General features: G+C 44.2%; 2 protein-coding genes across 2 annotated transcripts in view; both read right to left on the reverse strand.

Moving 5' to 3' along the window:
- Positions 1-10,963, reverse strand: part of vill (villin-like) — a 166,685-nt gene extending 155,722 nt beyond the window's left edge. The window contains exon 1 of the mRNA XM_068015725.1: positions 10,700-10,963. The gene's annotated coding sequence lies outside the window, so the exon portion shown is untranslated. The remainder of the gene's footprint in view (positions 1-10,699) is intronic.
- A 1,221-nt stretch (positions 10,964-12,184) lies between these two features.
- Positions 12,185-22,389, reverse strand: part of ctdspla (CTD (carboxy-terminal domain, RNA polymerase II, polypeptide A) small phosphatase-like a) — a 209,730-nt gene continuing 199,525 nt past the window's right edge. The window contains exons 3-7 of the mRNA XM_068053464.1: positions 21,782-21,985; positions 21,413-21,540; positions 20,545-20,667; positions 17,561-17,746; positions 12,185-13,499 (exon numbers count right to left, since the gene is read on the reverse strand). Coding sequence (XP_067909565.1) covers positions 13,374-13,499; positions 17,561-17,746; positions 20,545-20,667; positions 21,413-21,540; positions 21,782-21,985 — 767 coding nt within the window. The 3' untranslated portion in view covers positions 12,185-13,373. The remainder of the gene's footprint in view (positions 13,500-17,560; positions 17,747-20,544; positions 20,668-21,412; positions 21,541-21,781; positions 21,986-22,389) is intronic.

Genomic DNA, 22,389 nt, shown 5'->3' on the forward strand with positions numbered 1-22,389 from the left:
CCATCCAGCTCACGGTGGAACTTCTTTCCTGGCTCCCAGCTGTGATGGCGGAAGGGCGATGAGGCCGGATTGAGGCCCTGAGCCTCGACGATCACCTCATGGGCACGGGCCGCGTTTCACGTCCCTGGCCAGCGCCTGTCCAGCAGACTCCCATTTAACAATAGAAGGGCTTACATTTAGAAGGTGATAGAAAAAGCCTCCCTGCGAGTGGATCTTTAAGAGGACAAGAATACACCTTCTTCTGGCAGGATAGGGATCCTGAAGAACCAATACAGCATGGAGTGGGCTTCGCCATCAGAAACTCTTTGCTCAGCTTGATAGAGCCACCTTCAAATGGCTCGGAACGCATACTGTCCATCCGACTGCTCACCACCTCTGGTCCAGTAAACCTACTCAGCATCTATGCTCCAACACTCTGCTCCCCACCTGAAGTTAAAAGACCAGTTCTACGAGGAACTTCATAATATCATTAGTAGCATTCCCAATACCGAACATCTGTTCCTGCTGGGGGACTTTAATGCCAGGATTGGGGCCGACCATGACTCATGGCCCTCCTGCCTTGGGCGCTATGGCATTGGAAGGATGAATGAGAATGGACAGAGACTGTTGGAGTTGTGTACCTATCACAACCTCTGCATCACCAACTCGTTCTTTCATACTAAACCAGGTTTCATGGAGGCACCCAAGATCACGTCGTTGGCACCAGCTGGACCTCATCGTCACAAGATGAGCCTCGAAAAACAGTGTCCAAATCACACACAGCTTCCACAGTGCGGACTACAACATCGACTGCTCCTAGCGTGCAGCAAAGTTAGACTCAAACCAAAGAAGCTACATCACTCCAAGCGGAAGGGCCATCCGTGCATCAACACTAGCAGAATTTCTTATCCAGAGCGGTTATATAAGTTTCTAAGTTCACTTGAAAAAGCCCTTCCAAACACTCCTGCAGGGGATGCAGAGACCAAGTGGGCCCACATCAGAGACGCCACCTATGACTAAGCAATGACCACCTATGGCAAACGTGAGCAGAATGCAGACAGGTTTCAATCTCACTTTGAAGAGCTGGAACCGGTCATAGCCACTAAGCGCATTGCACTGTTGAACTACAAGAAAGCCCCCAGCAAGTTAACATGCATAGCACTTAAAATAGGCAGAAGCGCTGCACAAAGAACAGCCAGGCGCTGTGCAAATGACTACTGGCAACACCTACGCAGTCGTATTCTGCTGGCCTCCGACACCGGAAACATCAGAGGAATGTATGATGGCATTAAGACAGCTTTTGGGCCAACCATCAAGATGATTTCTCCCCCCACCCCCCAAAGTCAAAAATCAGGGGACACAATCACTGACCAACGCAAGCAAATGGACCGCTGGGTGGAGCACTACCTAGAACTGTACTCCAGGGAAAATGCTTTCACTGATACCGCCCTCAATGCAGTCCAGTCTCTGCCAGTCATGGATGAGCTGGACGAACAGCCAACAAAATCGGAACGCAGTGAAGCCATTGATTCTCTAGCCAGTGGAAAAACCCCTGGGAAGGACGGCAATACCCCTGAAATAATCAAGAGTGCCAAGCCTGCTATACTCTCAGCACTCCATGAACTGCTTTGCCTGTGCTGGGATGATGGAGCAGTACCACAGGACATGTGCAATGCCAATATCATCACCCTCTATAAGAACAAGGGTGACCGCGGTGACTGCAACAATTACCGTGGAATCTCCCTGCTCAGCATAGTGGGGAAAGTCTTCACTCGAGTCGTTTAAACAGGCTCCAGAAGCTGGCTAAGCGTGTCGACCCTGAGGCACAATGTGGCTTTCGAGCAGAGAGATCCACCATTGACATGCTGTTCTCCCTTCGCCAGCTACGGGAGAAATGCCGCGAACGGATGACCCTCTACATTGCTTTCATAGATCTCTCCAAAGCCTTTGACCTAGTCAGCAGACGTGGTGTCTTCAGACTACTAGAAAAGATCGGATGTCCACCAAAGCTACTAAGTATCATCACCTCATTCCATGACAATATGAAAGGCACAATTCAGCATAGCGGTACCTCATCAGACCCCTTTCCTATCCTGAGTGGCGTGAAACAGGGCTGTGTTCTCGCACCTACACTTTTTGGGATCTTCTTCTCCCTGCTGTTCTCACATGCGTTCCAAGTCTTCAAAAGTAGGAATTTTCCTCCACACTATCAGATGGCAGGTTGTTCAACTTTGCCCGTCTAAGAGTGAAGAAGAAAGTACGAAAGGTCCTCAACAGGGAACTCCTCTTTGCTGACGATGCTGCATTAACATCCCACACAGAAGTGTGTCTGCAGACACTCATCAACAGAATTGCGGCTGCCTGCAATGAATTTGGCCTATCCATCAGCCTCAAGAAAACGAACATCATGGGACAGGACGTCAGAACTCCACCAATATCGGCGACCACGCTCTGAAATTGGTTCAAGAGTTCACCTACCTAGGCTCAACTATCACCAGTAACCTGTCTCTCGATGCAGAAATCAACAAGCGAATGGGAAAGGCATCCGCTGCTATGTCCAGACTGGCCAAGAAAGTGTGGGAAAATGGCGCACTGACACGGAACACAAAAGTCCAAGTGTATCAAGCCTGTGTCCTCAGTACCTTGCTCTATGGCAGCGAGGCCTGGACAACGCATGTCAGCCAAGAGCAACGTCTCAATTCATTTGAGTTCCGAAGAAGGGTCACTGACCCGAAACATTAACTCTGCTTCTCTTTCCACAGATGCTGCCAGACCTGCTGAGTGAATCCAGCATTTCTTGTTTTTGTCTCAATTCATTTCATCTTAGCTGCCTCCGGAGAATCCTTGGCATCAGGTGGCAGGACCATATCTCGAACGCAGAAGTCCTCGAGGCGGCCAACATCCCCAGCATATACACCCTACTGAGCCAGCGGTGCTCGAGATGGCTTGGCTATGTGAGCTGCATGGAAGATGGCAGGATCGCCAAGGACGCATTGTACAGCGAGCTCGTCACTGGTATCAGACCCACTGGCTATCCATGTCTCCGCTTTAAAGACGTCTGCAAACTCGACATTAAGTCCTGTGACATTGACCACAAGTTGTGGGAGTCAGTTGCCAGTGATCGCCAGAGCTGGCGGACAGCCATAAAGGCGGGGCTAAAGAGTGGCGAGTCGAAGAGACTTAGGTGTTGGCAGGAAAAAAGACATAAGCGTAAGGAGAGAGCCAACTGTGTAACAGCTCCGAAAACCAATTTTATCTGCAGAGCCTGTGGAAGAGTCTGTCACTCTAGAATTGGCCTTTATAGCCACTCCAGGCGTTGCTTCACAAACCACTGACCACCTCCAGGCGCTTACCCATTGTCTCTCAAGACAAAGGGGCCAAAGACATTCCTTAAAATGGAGATATTCCAGTTCGTAAATTCACCCGATCTGATTCCGTCACAGATGCAAAGGAAGGTAAGGGAATTTGTTACTCAGTTACACCAAGTATTTTCCATATTTCCATCCCCTTCCTCTAACAAACCTTTGCTGGTGTTCCCCAGACACAAGGTGCCCTTCAGAATCTTGTCAAAGAGACAGCTCTTCATCTATGAACAAACAGGGTGAGCACCAGCAGGCTATTGCACTGCAGTGGCCAATTCCTGTCCTCACCAATTATTCATGCCTGCCCAATTTACAGCAGCACTCACTCAATATTAAGAAGTCCTAGCTGCTTTTGCTTCCACCCTAGCTTAGGTGCTGAGTTAGAGCATCCCTTAATGCTTCATTAGTATATAGCGTTTCATGTTGATAGGTAAATTGGCCATTAGCAATTGCCCCTAGTATAGGTAGGTGGTAGGGAAATATAGGGACAGGTGGGGATGTGGTAGGAATATGGAATTAGTGTAGGATTAGTATAAATAGGTGGTTGATGGTCCGCACAGACTCGCTGGGCCGAAGAGCCTGTTTCAGTGCTGTATCTCTAAACTAAAAACTAAACTATTATAAATGCAAAGGCCTTCAGAGCGTATCATACTCTTGCAATCCTTGAGGTGCAAGCAAACATGCAACAGCTCTCCTCCTAGATGAGTCAAGAGCAAAGGCACAAAGTCAAGGATTTTCCAAGGCTCAAGTTGGTGGCCAAATCCACCTGTGTTCCCACCACCTACTGGCTTCCTGCCTCCGATGTTCCCACTAGCTACCTGAACTCCACCTCTCACACTCTATCCTGTGCCAGGTTGCTACCCTTAACCGACCTTTAGCAGTTTCCCCCTCGATCAGTACAGCGCTTTTCCACAATGTTAACACCTCAACCTCTAGAACCCCCTTTTGCCATACACGATGGGCCACAATGTCTATTCTTTCAGCTCAAATGCTCTGTGTGCTCCCTCCTCCCTCTGGCTGAGTGTTGCCAACTCTAGTCGGACATATTCTTGGAGCTGTCATCACATGACCTGCTGGCTCAAGTGCCCCACCCCAACACTCCTACCATAGTTTGCCCAAAATGTTTCTATTCACTGGGTACTGCCTTCCCAAGGACAATACACTTTTCATTACCCAACTGGATGATTCTTGACTGTCAACCAGCCTTTATTCCCCATCTCAGATTTTTCTTTAAAAACAAGTAAACAAAGAGTTCAAAGAATTTTTCTTTAAAGACAATATTTTTCAACACCCCAATGATTCTTCTAGGTTTTGCTCGCAGCAGTATCCTAGAGATCAGTCTACAATTCCTGGAGACTGCAGGACAATCCTGGAGGGTTGGTAACCCTACTCTATCTGAAGGTGGTGCATTCTGTCCCTGCACTCTGGAACACTGTTCATCTCTTTCTCTCTCCCCCAGCTTTGCTGCATCTCTTCCATCTTCAAAAGCCAGTTCTTCAGTCACACCCATAATCACCTTGCCTCATTCTTCCTCCAAATCCAACTTGCTACTCGATTTCCTCCTTAAAAATAGAGATATTTCACTAGGTTGAATGTGTGATACAAATGCACAGCATTATGCTGGAGCACCAACATGCATTACTCAATCAAGTGGTGGGACGCAGCATAAATCTCCTACTATACTGAGCTCTGATCTCTTACCGCATCTACAAAGCATATTGGATCATTGGTTTTATAAATAGAGGCATAGGGTAAAAAAGTAAAGCTCTGGTCAACCTTTATAAATCATTAAGCCTCAGTCGGGAGTATTGTGTCCAATTCTTGGCATCACACTTCAGGAAGAATGGCAAGGCCTCGGAGAGAGTGCAGAAGAGACCTACTAGAATGGTACAAGGGATGAGGGACTTCGTTTATGTGGAGAGACTGGAGAAACTGGGGTTGTTCGCCTTAGACCACAGGAGGTTAAGGGGAGATTTAATGAAGGTGTTCAAAATCACGAAGGACCTTGATAAAGAATGAGAAAATGTTTCCACTGGTAGAAGGGTTGGTAATCAAAGGACACAGATTTAAGATAGTTGGCAAAAGAATCAGCGGAGAGATAAAGAGGAATTTTTTGATGCGGCAAGTTGTGAGCTGGAATGCACTGCCTGAAAGAATGGTGGCAGCAGATTCAATAACCGGCACAGACACGATGGGCTGAATGGCCTCCTTCTGTGCCATAATTTTTCTATGGTTCTTTTTCTATGGCTCTAACTTTCAAAAGGGAACTGAATACTTGAAAAGAAAATGTTTGTAGGTGATGGAGAAAGGGTAAGGGGAGTACGACCATTGGACAGCAATTTCAAAGAGCTGGCACAGGCACGAGTGACATTCTTCTGTGCTGTATGATTCTATGAATCTTCTATGATTCTATGCCACTGTGGGGAAGCGTGGGCGACTTTCAGGCCAAGAGTTAGCTTTGGTTGTCAGAGCTGCAATACGACTATTGGATCCACACAGGTTCACACCACTGCGATTAAGCAGAAATGTTTTAACTTCGAGTTTCCCAGTGATTACATAAATCACATACTGAGTCATCTAAACTAGGGAAGATCCCACATTAGATCCTGGTCTGTGTTGAGGTATGACTGGCAGAGAGTGGCTATGAATGCCCCATTTTCATTATGAAGCACAACTGGACTTTTTCTTGTCAATTATTATAGTGACTTTAATGTTAAGACAATATTTATAAAAAAATAATGAAGTGTAACTGTTCTCATAGCCATTTGATAGAATGGCATCACCGCCAGCCTAATTCTATTTACACCCAATGGCCATATACAGTCACAGCATGCAGTCGTGTAAATGAGACCAGCATAGTTTGCTTCTAAAATAAAAACAAGAAATACTGGAAATACTCAGCTGAGTATTTCCAGCACTTCTTGTTTTTATTTCAGATTTCCAGCATCCGCAGTATTTTGCTTTAACTATAGTTTGCTTCTATCTGCTTCACATGCCCAATTTTGTGTGTCTGTGTGCGTGTGGTGTGTGGGTGTTTTTTTTTAAGGTCCCACCGTTGAACATTTGCCAGTTTGTGTGCACTGTTATTTAGTTTCAGAGTTCTGGATTCACCTTTTACCTCCAATACAAGAGGCCCTTAATCAATTGCCTACTTTTCAAGGCTGATATCAGGCCTCAGGAATTCGCTGGCCACTGAATCAGTGCCCAGCGCTGTGGACCTGCCTGCATGAAAACATGTTTTTGGGCCATTTAGCAGAGAAAAAAGAAATCTCTTTGAAGTCACAACCCTTTGAAGCAGAAAGCAGGTTAGTTTTTAATAGATTTGCTCATTAAAACAAACTCAATTTCAAAAATGTTTTACTGTCAAACACCATTATAACTTTAGCTGCACTGGTGAAATGGGGGTGACGATGCATCGGGGGTGGGGGATCTCCCTGCCTTTGTGCACCAGGAATAATCGCTGCACGGTAGAAAAATACTTGCTGTACGACCGTTGTTTAAAAGTTTATTTTATTGGTGAAAGTAAAGAAACGGGTTATTCAGTAACCGACAGTAACAACCATTTGTTTCTTTCCCTCTTAAACTTTATAGTGTTTCTCAAGTATTGCTGATCAAAGTGGAAAAGTGTCACCAACTCTGGAACCACATTAAAATTATGAAAAACAAGCAAGTCACCATCCTCCCCACTCTCTCCCCTCCCTCTCCCTGTGTTCTTTTGTACAGTCTGGAGTAAGCAGGAAATTGGTACAATGATTGAAAGGGGTTGGGGGATGCGGTGAGGCAAGAGCCCACCCTCCCCCACCTCAACAGCTTGTTTTGCATAGTTTCCCTTGCTATATTTCCTCTCCCCCTCCTCTCTTCCCCCCCACCCCACGCAATCATTTACAAGGCAAATATCCTTTGGAGCACCTTTGGAATCAGAGGCACAGAACAGACCATTTACAAACACTAGTTTTAGAACAGTCGTGAGTTTACAGGATTAAAGATTGATGGAATGCTCAATTTTGCGTTCAGAACAGCTGACCAGGATCGTGTTTCCTGCACAATCCTCTGCAGTTTGAGAAAACAACTGCTTGGTTTATATCACCATACAGAGTTTACAAAACTTGTGTGAGAACAGAAATTGTGTTGTACTAACATTCATTTACTGGATTTTAAGGCAAGTGGTTCATTTGTTCGCCAAGTTTTTAAAAAGAAAAATGGAAAGACTGTAACAAACCATTGATTTGAGCTGAACACGATTATATTAAAAAGGAGTTGTACATAATCTACATTCTTTAAAAAAATGGCAATGTCTAGCTAACTAGGCTGAGTATGTGCCTCTTACATTGATTCATACAACGAGTACAAAGCATGCTATAAACACACACTCAACTGTGTATGATGGGCATTGTACTGTCCGTCTTCTTCGCCCAGCCCCTCCTGCTTCCTTCAAATCAACCAACATCATAGTATATCTGGACCTTTAACTGGCATCTTACCATCACAGTCCTGATGCTCCAGGAGGGGAAAGAATACAATGACCCTGTTGGTTGGTTTCCAAAGTTTGTAGTCCCTTAAGATTACACACGCAAGCTTGCACTCACACACTTGCACACACACAGCAGCATGAGAAATGTTGGCAGGTTCTTTTTGATTGCATTACTACATACTGGTAAGTCACAGAGGTAAAAAAAGATTTTGAAACAAAGTTAGATTCTATAACCCAAGCAAGTTACCGCTTAAGCAAAGTAAGAGAAAATAAACCGTATAGAGCAGTCTAGACGTTACCATTCCATAATGCTAAAGATTGATTAACGCTTAGTGTTTGATGCTTAGCAGGTACTGCGAGTGTTTTAGAAAAATAAGCTATTTCAATTCCCATTCTTACAGATTCCTGGTGCAGGGGAAGGTGCTCGAGTGAAAAAAAATACATGCTCTCTGGTTACATCAACGTGTTGTGAAGTTACAGTGGTCTCAACACTGCTGAGGAAGAAATATTTGCAGTTTCTGGGGTAATACCTTTTTAAAGGAAAGAAAAGGATACTTTGCCGATTTTGTGACATGAAACATTTTAAGATACACACACAAAAAAAATGTTAAAAATTGGAGAGCAATTCTGTGGTGCTCAGCCTGTCCTCAGAAATGATTGTGCCCGGATTTGAGGCAAAATAGTTAACATTTTCAAAGTGATAGGCACACAGTGGTGAGGAAAAGTTTGAAACAGCCATGGGTCAAGCTCCCAGTGGGTAAAACCATACTTTAGCAGCATCTGCTGAAGAAATGAGATCAATACAAACAAAGATAAAAACCATGACTACATCTCACTTACAGGTTTGGTCAGGTTCATTATTGCAAGGGCAGTTTCACAGTCAATATTCCGAGATAACGAACAGACAAGTTCATAATGCTTAATACCCTTGTAACATTTAAGGAAGAAAAAAAAGGATGATTCAAACTGCACTCACTAACTAAAGGGAGCTTGGATTTATTTGTCTGATTTGTTTAATAATTTGTACCGGTGGGTGGGCACAGGGCTTGTGCCCGTACCAAACAGGCATGCACCTTGCCCGGATCGATACTCTCCCGTTCACACTTGGCACAGGTTACTGAAAGTTATGTTGGGCTCCATCAGTGTCACAGATTGATACCGGCCTTCGGTCCACTCAACTCCCAACTGCAGCAATGCTCTAACCAACTTCAGCCGTGACTCCGCCATACAGGAGCCTACCTCTGCCCTTTGTGGTTCAGTTTTTCTCTGCAACTAGCTCTTCTGCCTTCTTAATACGTTTACCATATTGTACTCATATTTATTTAATTCTCTACATTACTCCCTCCCTGGACTTGTCTGCCATCTATGTGCTGGTACAGAGCTTCACCAGAATGTGACCGTCCACAGTGAGGACCAGCAAGTGCGTGGCACTTTTCTCCCACATAGGAGACTAGAAATGACCACCTGTGACAGTAGTGGGCAAACACTCGACAAGTTTGATGCTGTTCTTCTGACCTCCCTTTTGGTGGAGATGTTGACCAGTTTAAAATAAATGGAGGAACAGACCCAGCTAGAGGTGCAGAGAAAGGCCACACAAACTGATTTAACTGTTTGTGGGCTGATCTTGCCCACAGTAATTCCACGGTTACCAAATGCCAGGGGAAAATAGCCTCCAAATCTGACAAATGTGCAAACAACAAAAAGTTTAGTGACAATACCAGCACATGGAAAAGATTCTGATTTCAAATCAATTAATAGTTTTGATAAGAGTGCATTGGGAGAAACTATTTCCACTGTCAAGAGGTATGGTAACAAGAGGACATAGATTTAAGGAGGATTTTGTTTTATTACACAGCGAGTTGTTATGATGTGGAATGCACTGCCTGAAAAGGGCTGGGGAAGCAGATTCAATAGTAACTTGAAAAGGAACATTTGCTATGAGGAACAGCAGGGGCCAGGACTTATTGGATAACTGTTTCAAAGAGCCAGCACTGGCACAAGGGGCTGAACAGACTTCTACTGTGCTGTATGAACTATGAAATTTTTGTTGCTCTAAGCTAATATTTTATACCGCTACCAGAAGCAAAAAGATCTGTGGCCTCAGTAATTGCGAGCAGCAAGAAAAATGCAAGGGCAGCTCTTTAAGGAATTTGTGTGTTTCAAGGAAGGATGTGGACTGGAAAATTTCCCACCCAGCCTCGGGATGGATTAATTTCCACAATGCATGGGCTGAATGCCAGATGAGGCTCCTCCTGCTCTGGCACTGTGCCTCGCAGTAACACTCCACAGCACTAACCATCTATCCTGCCTGGGCAACCTCAGTAAGATTTCCAATTGAGGCAGGACTTTGTGCTGTGGACATGCCAAACAAAAATGGCCCAACGCACTTCACTGGCTCCAATATGGAAGACTTTGCCCAGCAGTCTGGGCTGGATTTGAGTTGCGGTTCAGTGAGTGAACAGACTGTCCTCTAACCCATTGCATTACCTGGTCTTTTACCATCAAAACTCAGTTACTGCCAATAACAAGTATACAGATTCCAATTTAATGCTATGTAAATGAGACCTGCAATTGGCGGATTCAAGAATTTCACACTCGCCAAGAAACACGGCAGTTGGCAAGCAGTGCAGCTCTACTGCCAATGCAGTTTTACTAAAATAATTGTGTAAAGTCGCCCCCAGGAAGGAGTGCACTTAATAAACTCCATCTGCAACTGCACTCCCTTCAAGGGCATCGCTTCAATTGGGAATGCAGAACTGACAGAGTTACCCACCCCCCCAGGCCCCCCACAATGCTGTGTTTGTTGGCTTCAATCGTCTCCCCCACCCCTGCCATGAAAGTACCAGCTCAAGACAAGCTACCATTCCAGAAGTTGCTGCTTACTCACCCCAAGTGGTTACCATTCTCGTGTCATCTCAGACAGTGAGCACCAGCCATTTAAACTGGCATCGCCAGTCAATTCCACCCTGTCCTCGCCCTGACCTCTGACACAGTTGCGGTTCCAGTAGAGGGTCATCGGGTAAGTAAAATCTGGTTGTATTTCCCCACTGTCATCACTAGCATTACTGACTGTTCAACAAATAAAATATATAAAACGCAGAGATGCCATTTTTGCTTGCGTTTGACCGATAGGAGAGACATCAGGATACCTATTGCTAGGAAACAAGCGAGCAAATGCCTCGAGGAGAAAGGACCTTTGAGCAATGGCCAAATAAACAAAAAGTTAGTGACTTGGCTGTGAAAGTAATGCTCAGCTCCTGACTAATATTTCACAACTGCAGCGATCATTAAATGTCTCCAGTATCCCTTCCTGCTGACAGGAAGTCACTTTTACAGGCTCGCCACTACCAACAGTACTAATGTGTAAATTGGCCATTCTGTGTGTATGCGTGCGCACACAGTGACACATGCTCAGCTCCCTGTGGAAGACAGATATTAAGAGGAAATTCCACTGTTCACTGGTGAAAATCCAGCAAATACATTCTCATTTAATCGAGGTGACAATGGGTGCATGGGTCAGTAGCAGTGACCTGTCCCGAGCGATCTACCTTTAAACAGAAATCAGAGTTGGACTGGGTAGGGGGGAATGGAGGAGGGGAAAGGTAGGAGAGAAAAGGAGGAAAGGAGAAGGTGGGAGAAGAAAGGAGGAAGGGAGGAGGGGGAAGGTGGGAGAGGAAAGGAGGAGGAAGGTGGGAGAGGAAAGGAGGAAGGGTTAAGTGAAAAAAAATCACGCCTTCTCTTTTCAAAAATCAATGGAAAATGTCACACTATTGAGACACTGCTTCAATACTCACAGATGAAGTGAGACACCCAGTTTTCAGACAGGAATCCCAACATCAAGCGAAAGGCAATGAGAGAAGGGAAGCCACTTAAGTTTTAGAATCAGACAGAGTTTTTGACATAACATGTAAATACGGACGGACAGAATCACAATATAAATTCAACCATTACCACTGCGGCCTTTCACTTTGGACTGTAATTGCTTCATGGAGAGAGCAGGAAAGGTTTGAAACAAACAGAAAACAACAGTGGCATTATTTGCAAAGACTGTATCTTAACAGCCCCGAAATCCCCACTGTACAATACACCTCGCTTGCGATAACCTCTTGCCCTCCCTCACTCTGCCAGCCCACCACCAGCTGTCTCCGCTCCCCCTTCCCTTCACCGCGCACACCACCAGTCCCTGCGGTAAGTGTGATCTCAGAATGATGTCCAGACATTGTTGTGCAGCATCATGTCAGACAGCCCTTAATATGCAGAGACACTCGGGACCAGTCTGATACCAACCCTGCTGTGGAATCCAAGGCGACAGCAACCCTTGCCCCCTTCCCCGACCACCACTCCACCACCCCCGCGCCCCACCACCCCAAGATTGTTGCAGTGTTGAGTTGTGGGGAAATTGAAATGGAGGAATTTCGATAAACCAGCATTCTAGCCACAGATGCGGGACGGTCGCATTTCAGCAAACTTTCTCAGCATTCTATGTAGCTTAAAAAAGGGAGGAGAAAGAGGGAACAAGATGGCATGGAAAGAGGGCTGGGGAAAAGAAAGGGAGTAAAAATATCCATCACAGTATCTGGCAGCACCATGTCATTTCCCAAGTCCCTGGTGGCACTGATAACAATTCCAGCTTCTGATCTGTCCCTTATCGAGTCATACTGCAATGTGACATCAGTGACCCTAAACTGTCCCTATATTTAAAAAATTATAATTTTTTTTTTTTTAAATTTGGTGCCCATGAACTATTGTTAAGCCAATTGATGTAAAATTTAAAAGTTTAATGACTCTAGAGACTTGTACCCAGCACTTATAATTCAACGTGTTCAGCATAAATAACAGTGCTCAAAGATTAATTTTTTTTTTGTTTTAAAACATACAGTCATTAAAAGATAAAAGATCTCTGGAATATGCGGTGTACAAAAAAATTAACTGCTTTTTTCATCTAAAATTATCAATTTTTTTTTCTTCAAAAAGGCACTTCATTCTGCAAAAAAGAGATCATAGAATCAGGTCAGCTACTGTAGATCAGTGTGACTGTCTGCATAGCAACAACCAAAAAATTAACAAAAAAGGAAAGAAAAATACTTTAAAAAAATCACAGAACTGCCCAAATACTTGTTTTTGGTAGGTAGAGAGAAGGAAAAGTTTTCTACTTAAACTGTAGTCCGTAACAGATTTTTTTGTTTTGTTTTGTGTGTGTGTTTTTTTTCTGATAGTTCTTTCATTTAAATGAAGTCTGGTCATGTGCGACTTTCTAATATCAGGCTTTGAGAAGTTCAACGGATGTCAATCACTGTGTCCATAGCGAGTTAACGGCAGGAACCGCTGAAGTGCTTCTTGCGTGAAGATACCTTCCTCCTGCTCCTCCTCCAAAAGTTGCAGTTCCGATCCAAATACAGGTGTACGAGGCAGGGGAAACTGAAGGAAGCTTTCTTTTTTTTGAAAAAAAAAGCAATGCTGCGAGGGAGTGGGGTGTTGTGGCAAGGGGTGTGGGAGAAATTTTTAAAAAACGGGCAAGAACGTGAAGAATCTGCCGCGAGGACATGCCCAGAGCACAATCGCTACCTGCCGCGGAGGTTCTGCAGCATACTGTAAACATCCTCTTCTTTACTCAGTCCTTCAAAGAATGGAATCAGATCAAACAACTCCGTGTCCGACATGTCGTCGAACCAAGACTGCACAGGCACCTATTTTAAAAGAGTCAAAAAACATTTCCATTAACAAATGGCAGAATTCCACTTGATAGAAAACTGGTGAGTCAGCTCAGAGGTGACTATTTCTCTTTTTTTAATATAAAATACACTTAATTAATTCTTGGAATGCCAGCATCACTGAAAAGGCCAGCATTTATCACCCATCCCAAAGTGTTCTAGAAGGTTGTGGTGAAACATCTTGAACCGCTGCAATCCATGTGGTGAAGATGCTCCCACAATGTTGTTAGGTGGGAAGCACCAGAATTTTGACCCAGCAAACTACAAAGGACTGGCCGATATATGTCCAAGTTGGGGTGGCATGTTGAGACAGGAGGGGTAATTGGAGGTGGTGGTATTCCCATATGCCTGCTGCCCTTGTCCTTCTAGGTGGCGGAGAAATTGGCCCCATTCTCTGTAGATTCTGGCTCTCCTGCTGCAATGCGGCTCTAAAGGCCCGTTACAGCATCCCAACACACCAGCTGAACCCTGTCCTGTGCCCCCCATCCCCCCAAAGCCAACCCACCTTCCAGTGGGCATCAGCGAATGGCAATTGGGAACCTCTGATTCTTTTCTCTTCATCTCCTTAGTTCATGGAAGTTGAGACCAGCTGTAGCACCTTGACCTCCTACCCTCAGAGCGATTAGCTGACTCAGCACAGGCCATGCTCAGTCTTAAAATAGCTCACTTATGAATGGTGTGCAGGAACCTCAAGGGGTTTTTACATAAAATTATAAAGGAAAATGTCATGAGTGGAAGATCTGCTGCACTTGTAGAAAATTCTGGTTAGGCTGCACCTGAAGTATGATGTTCAGGTCTGGGCACCACACCTCAGGAAAGGATATACTGGCCTTGGAGGAGGTGCAGCGCAGAATGATACTAAGGCAATGAGGGTTAAATTGCGAGGGCACATTGTATAAACTAAGCGTGTATTCCCTAGAGTTTAGAAAATTAAGGGGTGATAGAAAATGAATGAAACTGGACAGACCAACCGGCATCGACCTAGACACTGGAAAACTATATAGCCGTTCCTTCACTGTCACTGGGTCAAAATCCTAGAACTCCCATCCAGGCAGCACTGTGGGTGTACCTACACCCCAAGGACTGCTGCGGTTCAAGAAGGCAGCTCACCACCACCTTCTCAGGGCAATTAAGGATGGGCAATAAATGCTGGTCTAGTCAGCAACGCCCGCGTCCCATGAACGAACTTAAAAAAAGATCTAATTGTTTAAGAGGATTAAAAGGATTTAATAGGGTAGATGGAATTAAAAAACAAATCAGCAATCATCTAATTAAAGGCGGGACAGACTTGAGCGGCTGAATGGCCGACTCCTGCTCCTATGTTCCTAATCTATTGAGCAGATTACACATTTTCAGGAAATCCTCTCTCGATGACAACGCATTGATCCAGTTCCTACGATTTGAACTGGGGTGGTGAACGCTGCTAAAAACAAACCCCCTATTTTCTTCATTACTGGTGTGACTAATGAAAAGTACCAGAACCGTCTGAAATGTTGGGAACCTGCGGACATAGCTTTGAAGAGCTCAAAGTAGCAAGATTGATAGTGCGCTCTTTCCTCCCTCGGTGGGCGATACAGAGGCAAGTGCAGCAAGTATGGGCAAACTGCTTCCTCTGGCAAGTGGGTTACAGATTTAATATAACTGGCAAAAGAAACAGAGGTGAAACAAAGAAGTTTTTTCCCTCGTAGAGGATTGTTTAGATCTGAAACGCACAACCCGAAAGCAAATTCAACAGGAACTTTCAAAAGGCAATTGGACAGCTACTTGAAGACTACTTTGCAGTGTTATGGGGGGAACAAAGCATTGGTGTGGGCACTCCAGCCAGAGCCTATGCAAAGATTACATTCCAAGACGGAGACTTCTAGTTATAACTTTTAAACGGGAGAGTTTAAAGTAGCTAGCTTAACAGTAGTGTACAATTTGCAAACTCAGAATACTCATGGATCAATAAAGCGCACAAAAAATGAAAGGTCCAGAACACTGAATAAATACTGTGAAGTCACAAAGGCACCCGAGGTTGGGAACCAGGCAGCAAACAATCCTTCGAAAGTTACCTGGGATTAAGAAGTGAGAGGGTGTCCTGTGTGGTGTCTCTAAGATAGTATGAAAATTACTCTGAATGTCAATAAACTAATCTGATGAGCAAACAAGCAGTTCGAGAACTATTCAAGGTCGCAACAAGGAGGGTCGATGAGGATAGTGCATTTGATGGGTCTGAGCTTAGCAAAGCTTTTGATAAGGGTCCCACATGGCAGACTGGTCAGAATATTATAAGCTCATGAAATCCAAGGCAAAGCGGCAAGTTGGATCCAAAATTGGCTCAGTGGTAGAAAGTAAAGGGTCATGGTCGACAGTTGTTTTTGTGACTGGAAAATTGTTTACAGTGGAGCTCCGCACTGGGTCCCTTGCTGTTCATGATATATATCAATGAGTTAGACTTAAATGTAGGGGACATGATTAAAAAGTTTGCAGATGATATAAAAATTGGCCGCATGGTTGATAGCGAGGAAGAAAGCTGTCAACTGCAGGAAGGTGTTCAGGTGGGCAGAAAAATGGCAAATGGAATTCAATCCAGAGAACTGTGAGGTAATGCATTTGGGAGGGCAAACCAGACAGGGAATACACAATAACTGGTAGGATATTGAGAAATATGGAGGAACAGAGACACCTTGGAGTGTATGTTCAGAGATCCCTGAAGATGGCTGGACAGTCAGATAAGGTGGTTAAGGAGGCCTATAGGATATTTTCCTTCATTGGTCAAGGCATAGGCTGTAAGAGCAGGGAGGTTATGCTAGAACCCCATAAAATACTAGTTAGCCTGCAGCTTGAGTGCTGCTTACAGTTCTGGTCAGCGCATTACAGGTAGAATGTGATCGGACCAGGGAGGATACAGAGGAGATTTACAAGGATGCTTCCCAGGAATGGGGAATTTTAGCTATGAGGAAAGATTGGATAGGCTGGGAATGTTTTCTTTGGAAGAGAAAAGGCTGAGGGGAGATTTAGTTGAAGCGTATAAAATTATGAGGGGCCTAGATGGAGTGGATAGGAAGGACCTATTTCCATTAGCAGAGAGGTCAATAATCAGGGGCATAGCTATGAAGTATTTGGCAGAAGAATTAGATGGGAGTTGTGGAGTAATATTTTCACCCAAAGGGTGGTCGGGGTCTGGAACTCACTGCCTGAAAAGGGTTTCTGCCTCTACTACCCTATCGCAGTTTAAAAAATACTTCTGAAATGTAACTGAGGTGCCGTAACCCACAAGGCTACAGACCAAGAGCTGGAAAGTGGGATTAGACTGGATTACTCTTTTTTGGCTGGCACACACAGAATGAGCCAAATAGCCTTCTGTTGTGCCGTAAATCTTTCTATATTTCTATGTATAACAACTAGAATGGTAGCAGGGATGAGGGGATTCACTTAGGTGGAGAGTTGGGAGAAGCTGTTGTTCTCCTTAGAGTAGAGAAGGTTAAGAGGGACTGATTAAAGGTTACCGACCTCAAATGTTAATTGTTTCTCTCTCCACAAATGCTGCCTGATCTGAATATATCCTGCATTTTCTGTTCATATTTCCAGCATCTGCAGAATTTTGCCTTTGGGGAAGGTTAAAAGGAGATTTGATAGAGCTGCTCAGGTTTAAAAGAGTAAATAAGGAGAAACTGTTTCCAGTGACAAAATGATCATTAATCAGAGGAAACACATTTAAGACAATTGGCAAAAGAACTAGAGGCGACACGAGAAAAACATTTCTGGTGTGGCTGCCTATACCTCAGAGACCCAGCGTGGAATTCTAGCAGGAAGGTAGTGAAAGTGTAACAGCAGGTGGTAAAAATGGTCTGCAGCGAGTTAAGTTTTTAAAACCAGGCTGAAAACATGATGTACTTTGGACTTGTGGAGAGGAGGTGGTGGTCTGCATGATTTTCCTCAGGGCACACTGAGCTGCTGTCATAGCTTGAAGGAGGACATATTTTACTTAGCCCTCTGCAAAAAAAAAATTAAAAATGAAACGCGTTTCGTAATGAGCGGACAGGAATACTCACTGCGTTTTCAGGATGGAAGATGTAGGATGCCGGCGAGTTATCCACTATAATGACCTTGCTCAAGTCCCTCCCTAGCCGACTGAGATCTTTCACGTAGTTTCCTCTGTGGAAAACGCATGATTCTCTGAAGAGCCTGGCCCTGAACACTCCCCAACGATCCAGCAAATCTGCCACGGGATCTGCGTACTTCGAGAAGGCAGAACAAACAAGTTAGAGTTCAGTGACTGAAACCGTTGCAATATAAAAAGGGGGTCCTATACCAAGTCCATTTCTAGGCAGAGGGGGAGTTAACCTGTTCAGCTGCTGTGCACTTAAAAAAACAAACCTTTTCCTTTTTAATAAAAAGGAGTTTGCTCGATAATGGCTTTAATGGTCTGACTGTTAAATGGGTCGCTTGGTGACAGGAGATGGAAAGCAGAACATTCAGATTCTTTCAGGTACTAAAACTACGCTCTTCCATTAAATTCACAGCCGACATAAAACCCATGTGAAGCAGACTCCCAAAAGTCATTGACACCTTCAAAAAGGGAGCTGGATTGAGAGGGATATTGAGGTTTATACTGAGATATTACTAGCAATGTCCTGACTTTTAATTTTGCAGGGTGTTGGAGAACCTTACAGCACAGAAGGAGACCATCCTGTCCACGCAGGCTTTTTAAAAGAGCCATCCAATTAGTCCCACACGCCTACTCTATCCTCATAGCCCTACAAACCTTTCCTTTAAGGAACTGAAACCAATAGCATTAACAGCTGGTAGAATATCAGAGTCTGGGCTCTGGATGGAGTAGGATGATTGACCTTTTCTTGCTCCAGGTTTTATATTCTTATTCCCCTTCACATCATCACATTTTCCTCTGCCCAGATAATAACAGGCCTGTACTACTGCAAAACACACTACAATCATTAAATAATTGAATTGAAGGAGATCTATATATTGTTAAGGATCTCTTCTGATAATACACTAAGCATTAAATCGGTAATCACAAAGTTTCACAGCTATCTGAAGGGCAGAATTCTGTGGCACCAACCTCGGTGTCAAAGTCAACACTGACCCCTAGTGAAATGAGCAAAGAAAACATCCAATTCAAGGCTACATGTTCAAGTCATGCCTGTCAATTTTCATGATGGTTATTTGTTGCATGCACAGTATAAAATACTTCTCCGCACAGTTTCTCCTTCCTTCTTGAAATGAATGGCTTCAACTCCACTTCCCGCCTGCTCCCTATATCCCTTGATTCTCTGAGATCAAAAAAACTGCCTATCACAGCCTTGAACATATTCAATGATGGAATATCTACAACCCTCTGGGAGTAGAGAATTCCAAAGGTTCACAATCCTCTGAGTGAAGAAATTTTTCATCTCAGTCCTAAATGATTCCTGAGACTGCACCCCCATGTTCTATGTTCCCCAGCCAGGGCAAACAACCTCTCAGTGTCTGCCCTGTCAAGCCTCTTCAAAATCTTGGATGTTTCATCTCTTTTTTCTAAACTGCAGAGAATATAGACCCAATTTACTCAGCCTCTCATCACAGGACAACCCTCTCATCATAGTGAATCTAGTGAACCTTCAATGTACCACCACCAAGGCAAGTGTATTCCAGCCCATTGGAATGTAACATTCCAAGTTTTACTTTGCCAAATACAAGCAGGACGTACAGTGACATGAACAAAACAGCTGTGAACAGTTAAATGCATTTATGCTTTTTAAAAAAAAATTCTTTGATGGGATGTAGGCGCCACTGGCAAGGCCAGCATTTGTTGCCCATCCCCAATTGCCCTGAACAATTGAGTGGCTTGCTTGGCCATTTCAGAGGGTAGTTAAAAGTCAACCACATTGCTGTGGGTTTGGAGTCACATGTTGGCCAGACCAGGTAAGGATAGCAGATTTCCTTCCCTAAAGGACATTAGTGAACTACATAGGTTCTTATGATAATTGATGTTAGTTTCATGGCATCATTACTGAGACGAGCTTTCAATTCCAGATTTTTAAAAAATTGAATTTAAATTCCACGAGCTGCCATGGTGGGATTTGAACCCATGTCCCCAGGGCATTAGCCTGGGCCTGTGGATTATTAACTCAGTGACATTACCACTACGCCACATGATACCGAATTCCACATTCTAACCACTCTCTGTGTAAAAAAAACTTCATGAATTCCTTATTGATTTATTTATGGCCCCTAGTTTTGAACTCTAGAACATAAGCTGGCGAGGACGGTGGAAAATAAATCTCCAATGTGGTGTTTAGGTGCAAGCAAAGAGTAGCAGCAATTTTCTGGTATGACCAAAGGAAGCATTGGCAGAGCTACAGCTATGATGCAGCGAGTACCTTTGGCGTGGCTGCACTAGTGAAATATCAGGGCATTCTACCCTCGCATAGCCAACATAATGCATCAAAGGCAGCTCTGGATACGTGCACATGTTTAAAATACAAGCAAGAGATGGGAGGAGAGGGGGTTTGGGAAGAATGAGTACTTCTCTAATTGCATGGGATTTGTAGTTACACTGAGCAATTGTGGTTTCCTCTTACTCCTGCAATTCTAGAAAACTGAACCGCTGGATGGCGCTGGGGAAACTAATTGCACAGCCATGAACAGATGCTGCTAAAAAACACATCCACTACTTCTACAGCAGTCATGGCAACACACAGGACTCTTGAAAAGGCCATACAGGCAAAGTCAAGGAGCCAGGCAGCCATATTGCCATGGGTGGGGGGAGGGACTTACCCGTGCTATAGCCATCAGACAACAGTGAGTAAAAACACACACATACACGCACACATACAAACAGACACACGGAAAACAGACACACGGAAAACAGAAACAAAAAAGTGGAAAAAAGGTTAAAACAGCAAAAAATTAACTTTGCAAGATTTATTTTAAACAAAATACATAAATATGCTAACCAACATTTTAGTTTTCCAGAAACTGCTTCATACAAGTGCAAACAGACTGTTACAATACTTCTGTAATGCTGCATGCTTACCTTGGCTAGACTGGCCGTAAAGAGAACACATTCGAAGAGCTGCCCCATCTTTTGCAAAAACAGGTCGACGTGCGGCCTTTTCAATACATAAACCTGTGAATGCAGACAACAGCGGGTCAAGAACTCAACAAATCATCTAATTCTGTTTTATCCATCTATCGTAAATGTTGCAACAATCAACACTGATCCTTTCGCAAATTTTCTTGCCTGCTTGTCGAAATGTTTCCCAAAACAGAGAGTAAGATGAAGCACTAGACAGCAAGATGAAGCAGAAAAGGGGGCATATGACACATGTCAAGTTGATAATACAAGTGAGAACCAGGATGAGTATCGAAAGTGAAAAAGGAAATAAGAAAGGCAAAGAGAGAGTAGAGATGGGCAGCTAACATAAAGGGAACCCAGACGTCTTCTACAGGCATATAAATAGGAAAAAGGTAGTAAGAGGTGGGGCAGGGCTGATTAGGGACAAACAAGAAGATCTATGCACGAAGCCAGGGGGCATGGCTGAGGATTAAATGAGTACTTTGCATCTGTCTTTACTAAGGAAGATGGCACTGCCAGGAAAGAGAGTAGCAGTGACTGGATTTCTTTGGACTGCAGGAAGGTATACAATGGGGGTGGGGCAGGTTGGCACTGCTTTTCTCAATAAATATATTATATATATTAAGAGACGGTGCAGAAAAGACCAACGAGGATGAAGGACTTCAGTTATGTTCAATCCATCCTGAAAGAAGATTGAGAGGAGATTTGATATAGGTGTTCAAAATCATGAGGGACCCAGAGAGAGAGTAGAGAGAAACTGTTCCCATTGGCGTAAGGGTCAAGAATCAGAGGACATCGACTTAAGGTGAATGTCAAAAGAACCAACGGTAACGAGGAAAAACTTCATGTAGCGAGTGGTCGGGATCTGGAATGCAATGCCTGACAGGACGGTGGAGGGGGATTCAATCGTGGCTTTCAAAAGAGAACTGGATAAGCCCCTGAGGAGAAAGAAAACTGCAGGATTAAGGGGAAAGGGCAGGGAGTGGGACCAGCTAAATATTTCTTGCAGCAAGCCAGCACAGACTCGACAGGTCAAATGGTCTCCTTCTGTGCAGTAACCATTCTATGAAAACAGGCCTTGATGTTCCCTTCAGTTTTATTCTGGGGTAATCTGATAGAGAGGCACAATGGCAGAATGAATGCAACATTAAGTGCTGGGCTAAACCATCCCTCTGGTAGCAGTGGTGTTTGGTACATTGGTGGGACTCAGGGTCGATCTCCTTCACTCTGCCGGTGCCGCTGTGGTGAGGTAACAAGAGGTCAGCTGCTTTGCCACAGTGAGGACAGGAACCCAGAGGGAAATTTATGGCCAAGGTCAAATTGGGTACATCTTTTGAACTCAAAGAAATGTTTGTGGCCAGGAAAAGGAAAAACTGTCCAACATCCAGGCTAACATGTTCTTGAGCAGAAACACAGAAAATGACCATTAAATGGGGCCCCTTCCTTATGGAAATATCTTCAATATATTTTCAACTTGAGAGATGACTGTCAGTATGGTATGTACCCAGCTAAATGCCGAGAGAAAATCCTGTGACCTAAACACCAGGAGAACCTCAAGATGAAAGATGGAATGGGAACGTTACTCTCCCTCTGCTTGGTCCTCATGGACAACTGCAATAGTGTCTTAAATACTAGCTTGTCCTGTATGAACCCGATTGGGTCTGCTAGCGTTCTGGAGAATCTTTCTTTAAATTGACTGATAGACCAGGTTGACCACTCATCCTGTCGACTATTAATGGAGATTGCTCCACAGCAATCAATGATCACCATGTGAGGTCCAGGGATGAGGCATGGTCAAGTTTA

The sequence above is a fragment of the Heterodontus francisci genome, chromosome 2, assembly GCF_036365525.1.
Source record: "Heterodontus francisci isolate sHetFra1 chromosome 2, sHetFra1.hap1, whole genome shotgun sequence".
Taxonomy (NCBI): Eukaryota; Metazoa; Chordata; class Chondrichthyes; order Heterodontiformes; family Heterodontidae; genus Heterodontus; species Heterodontus francisci.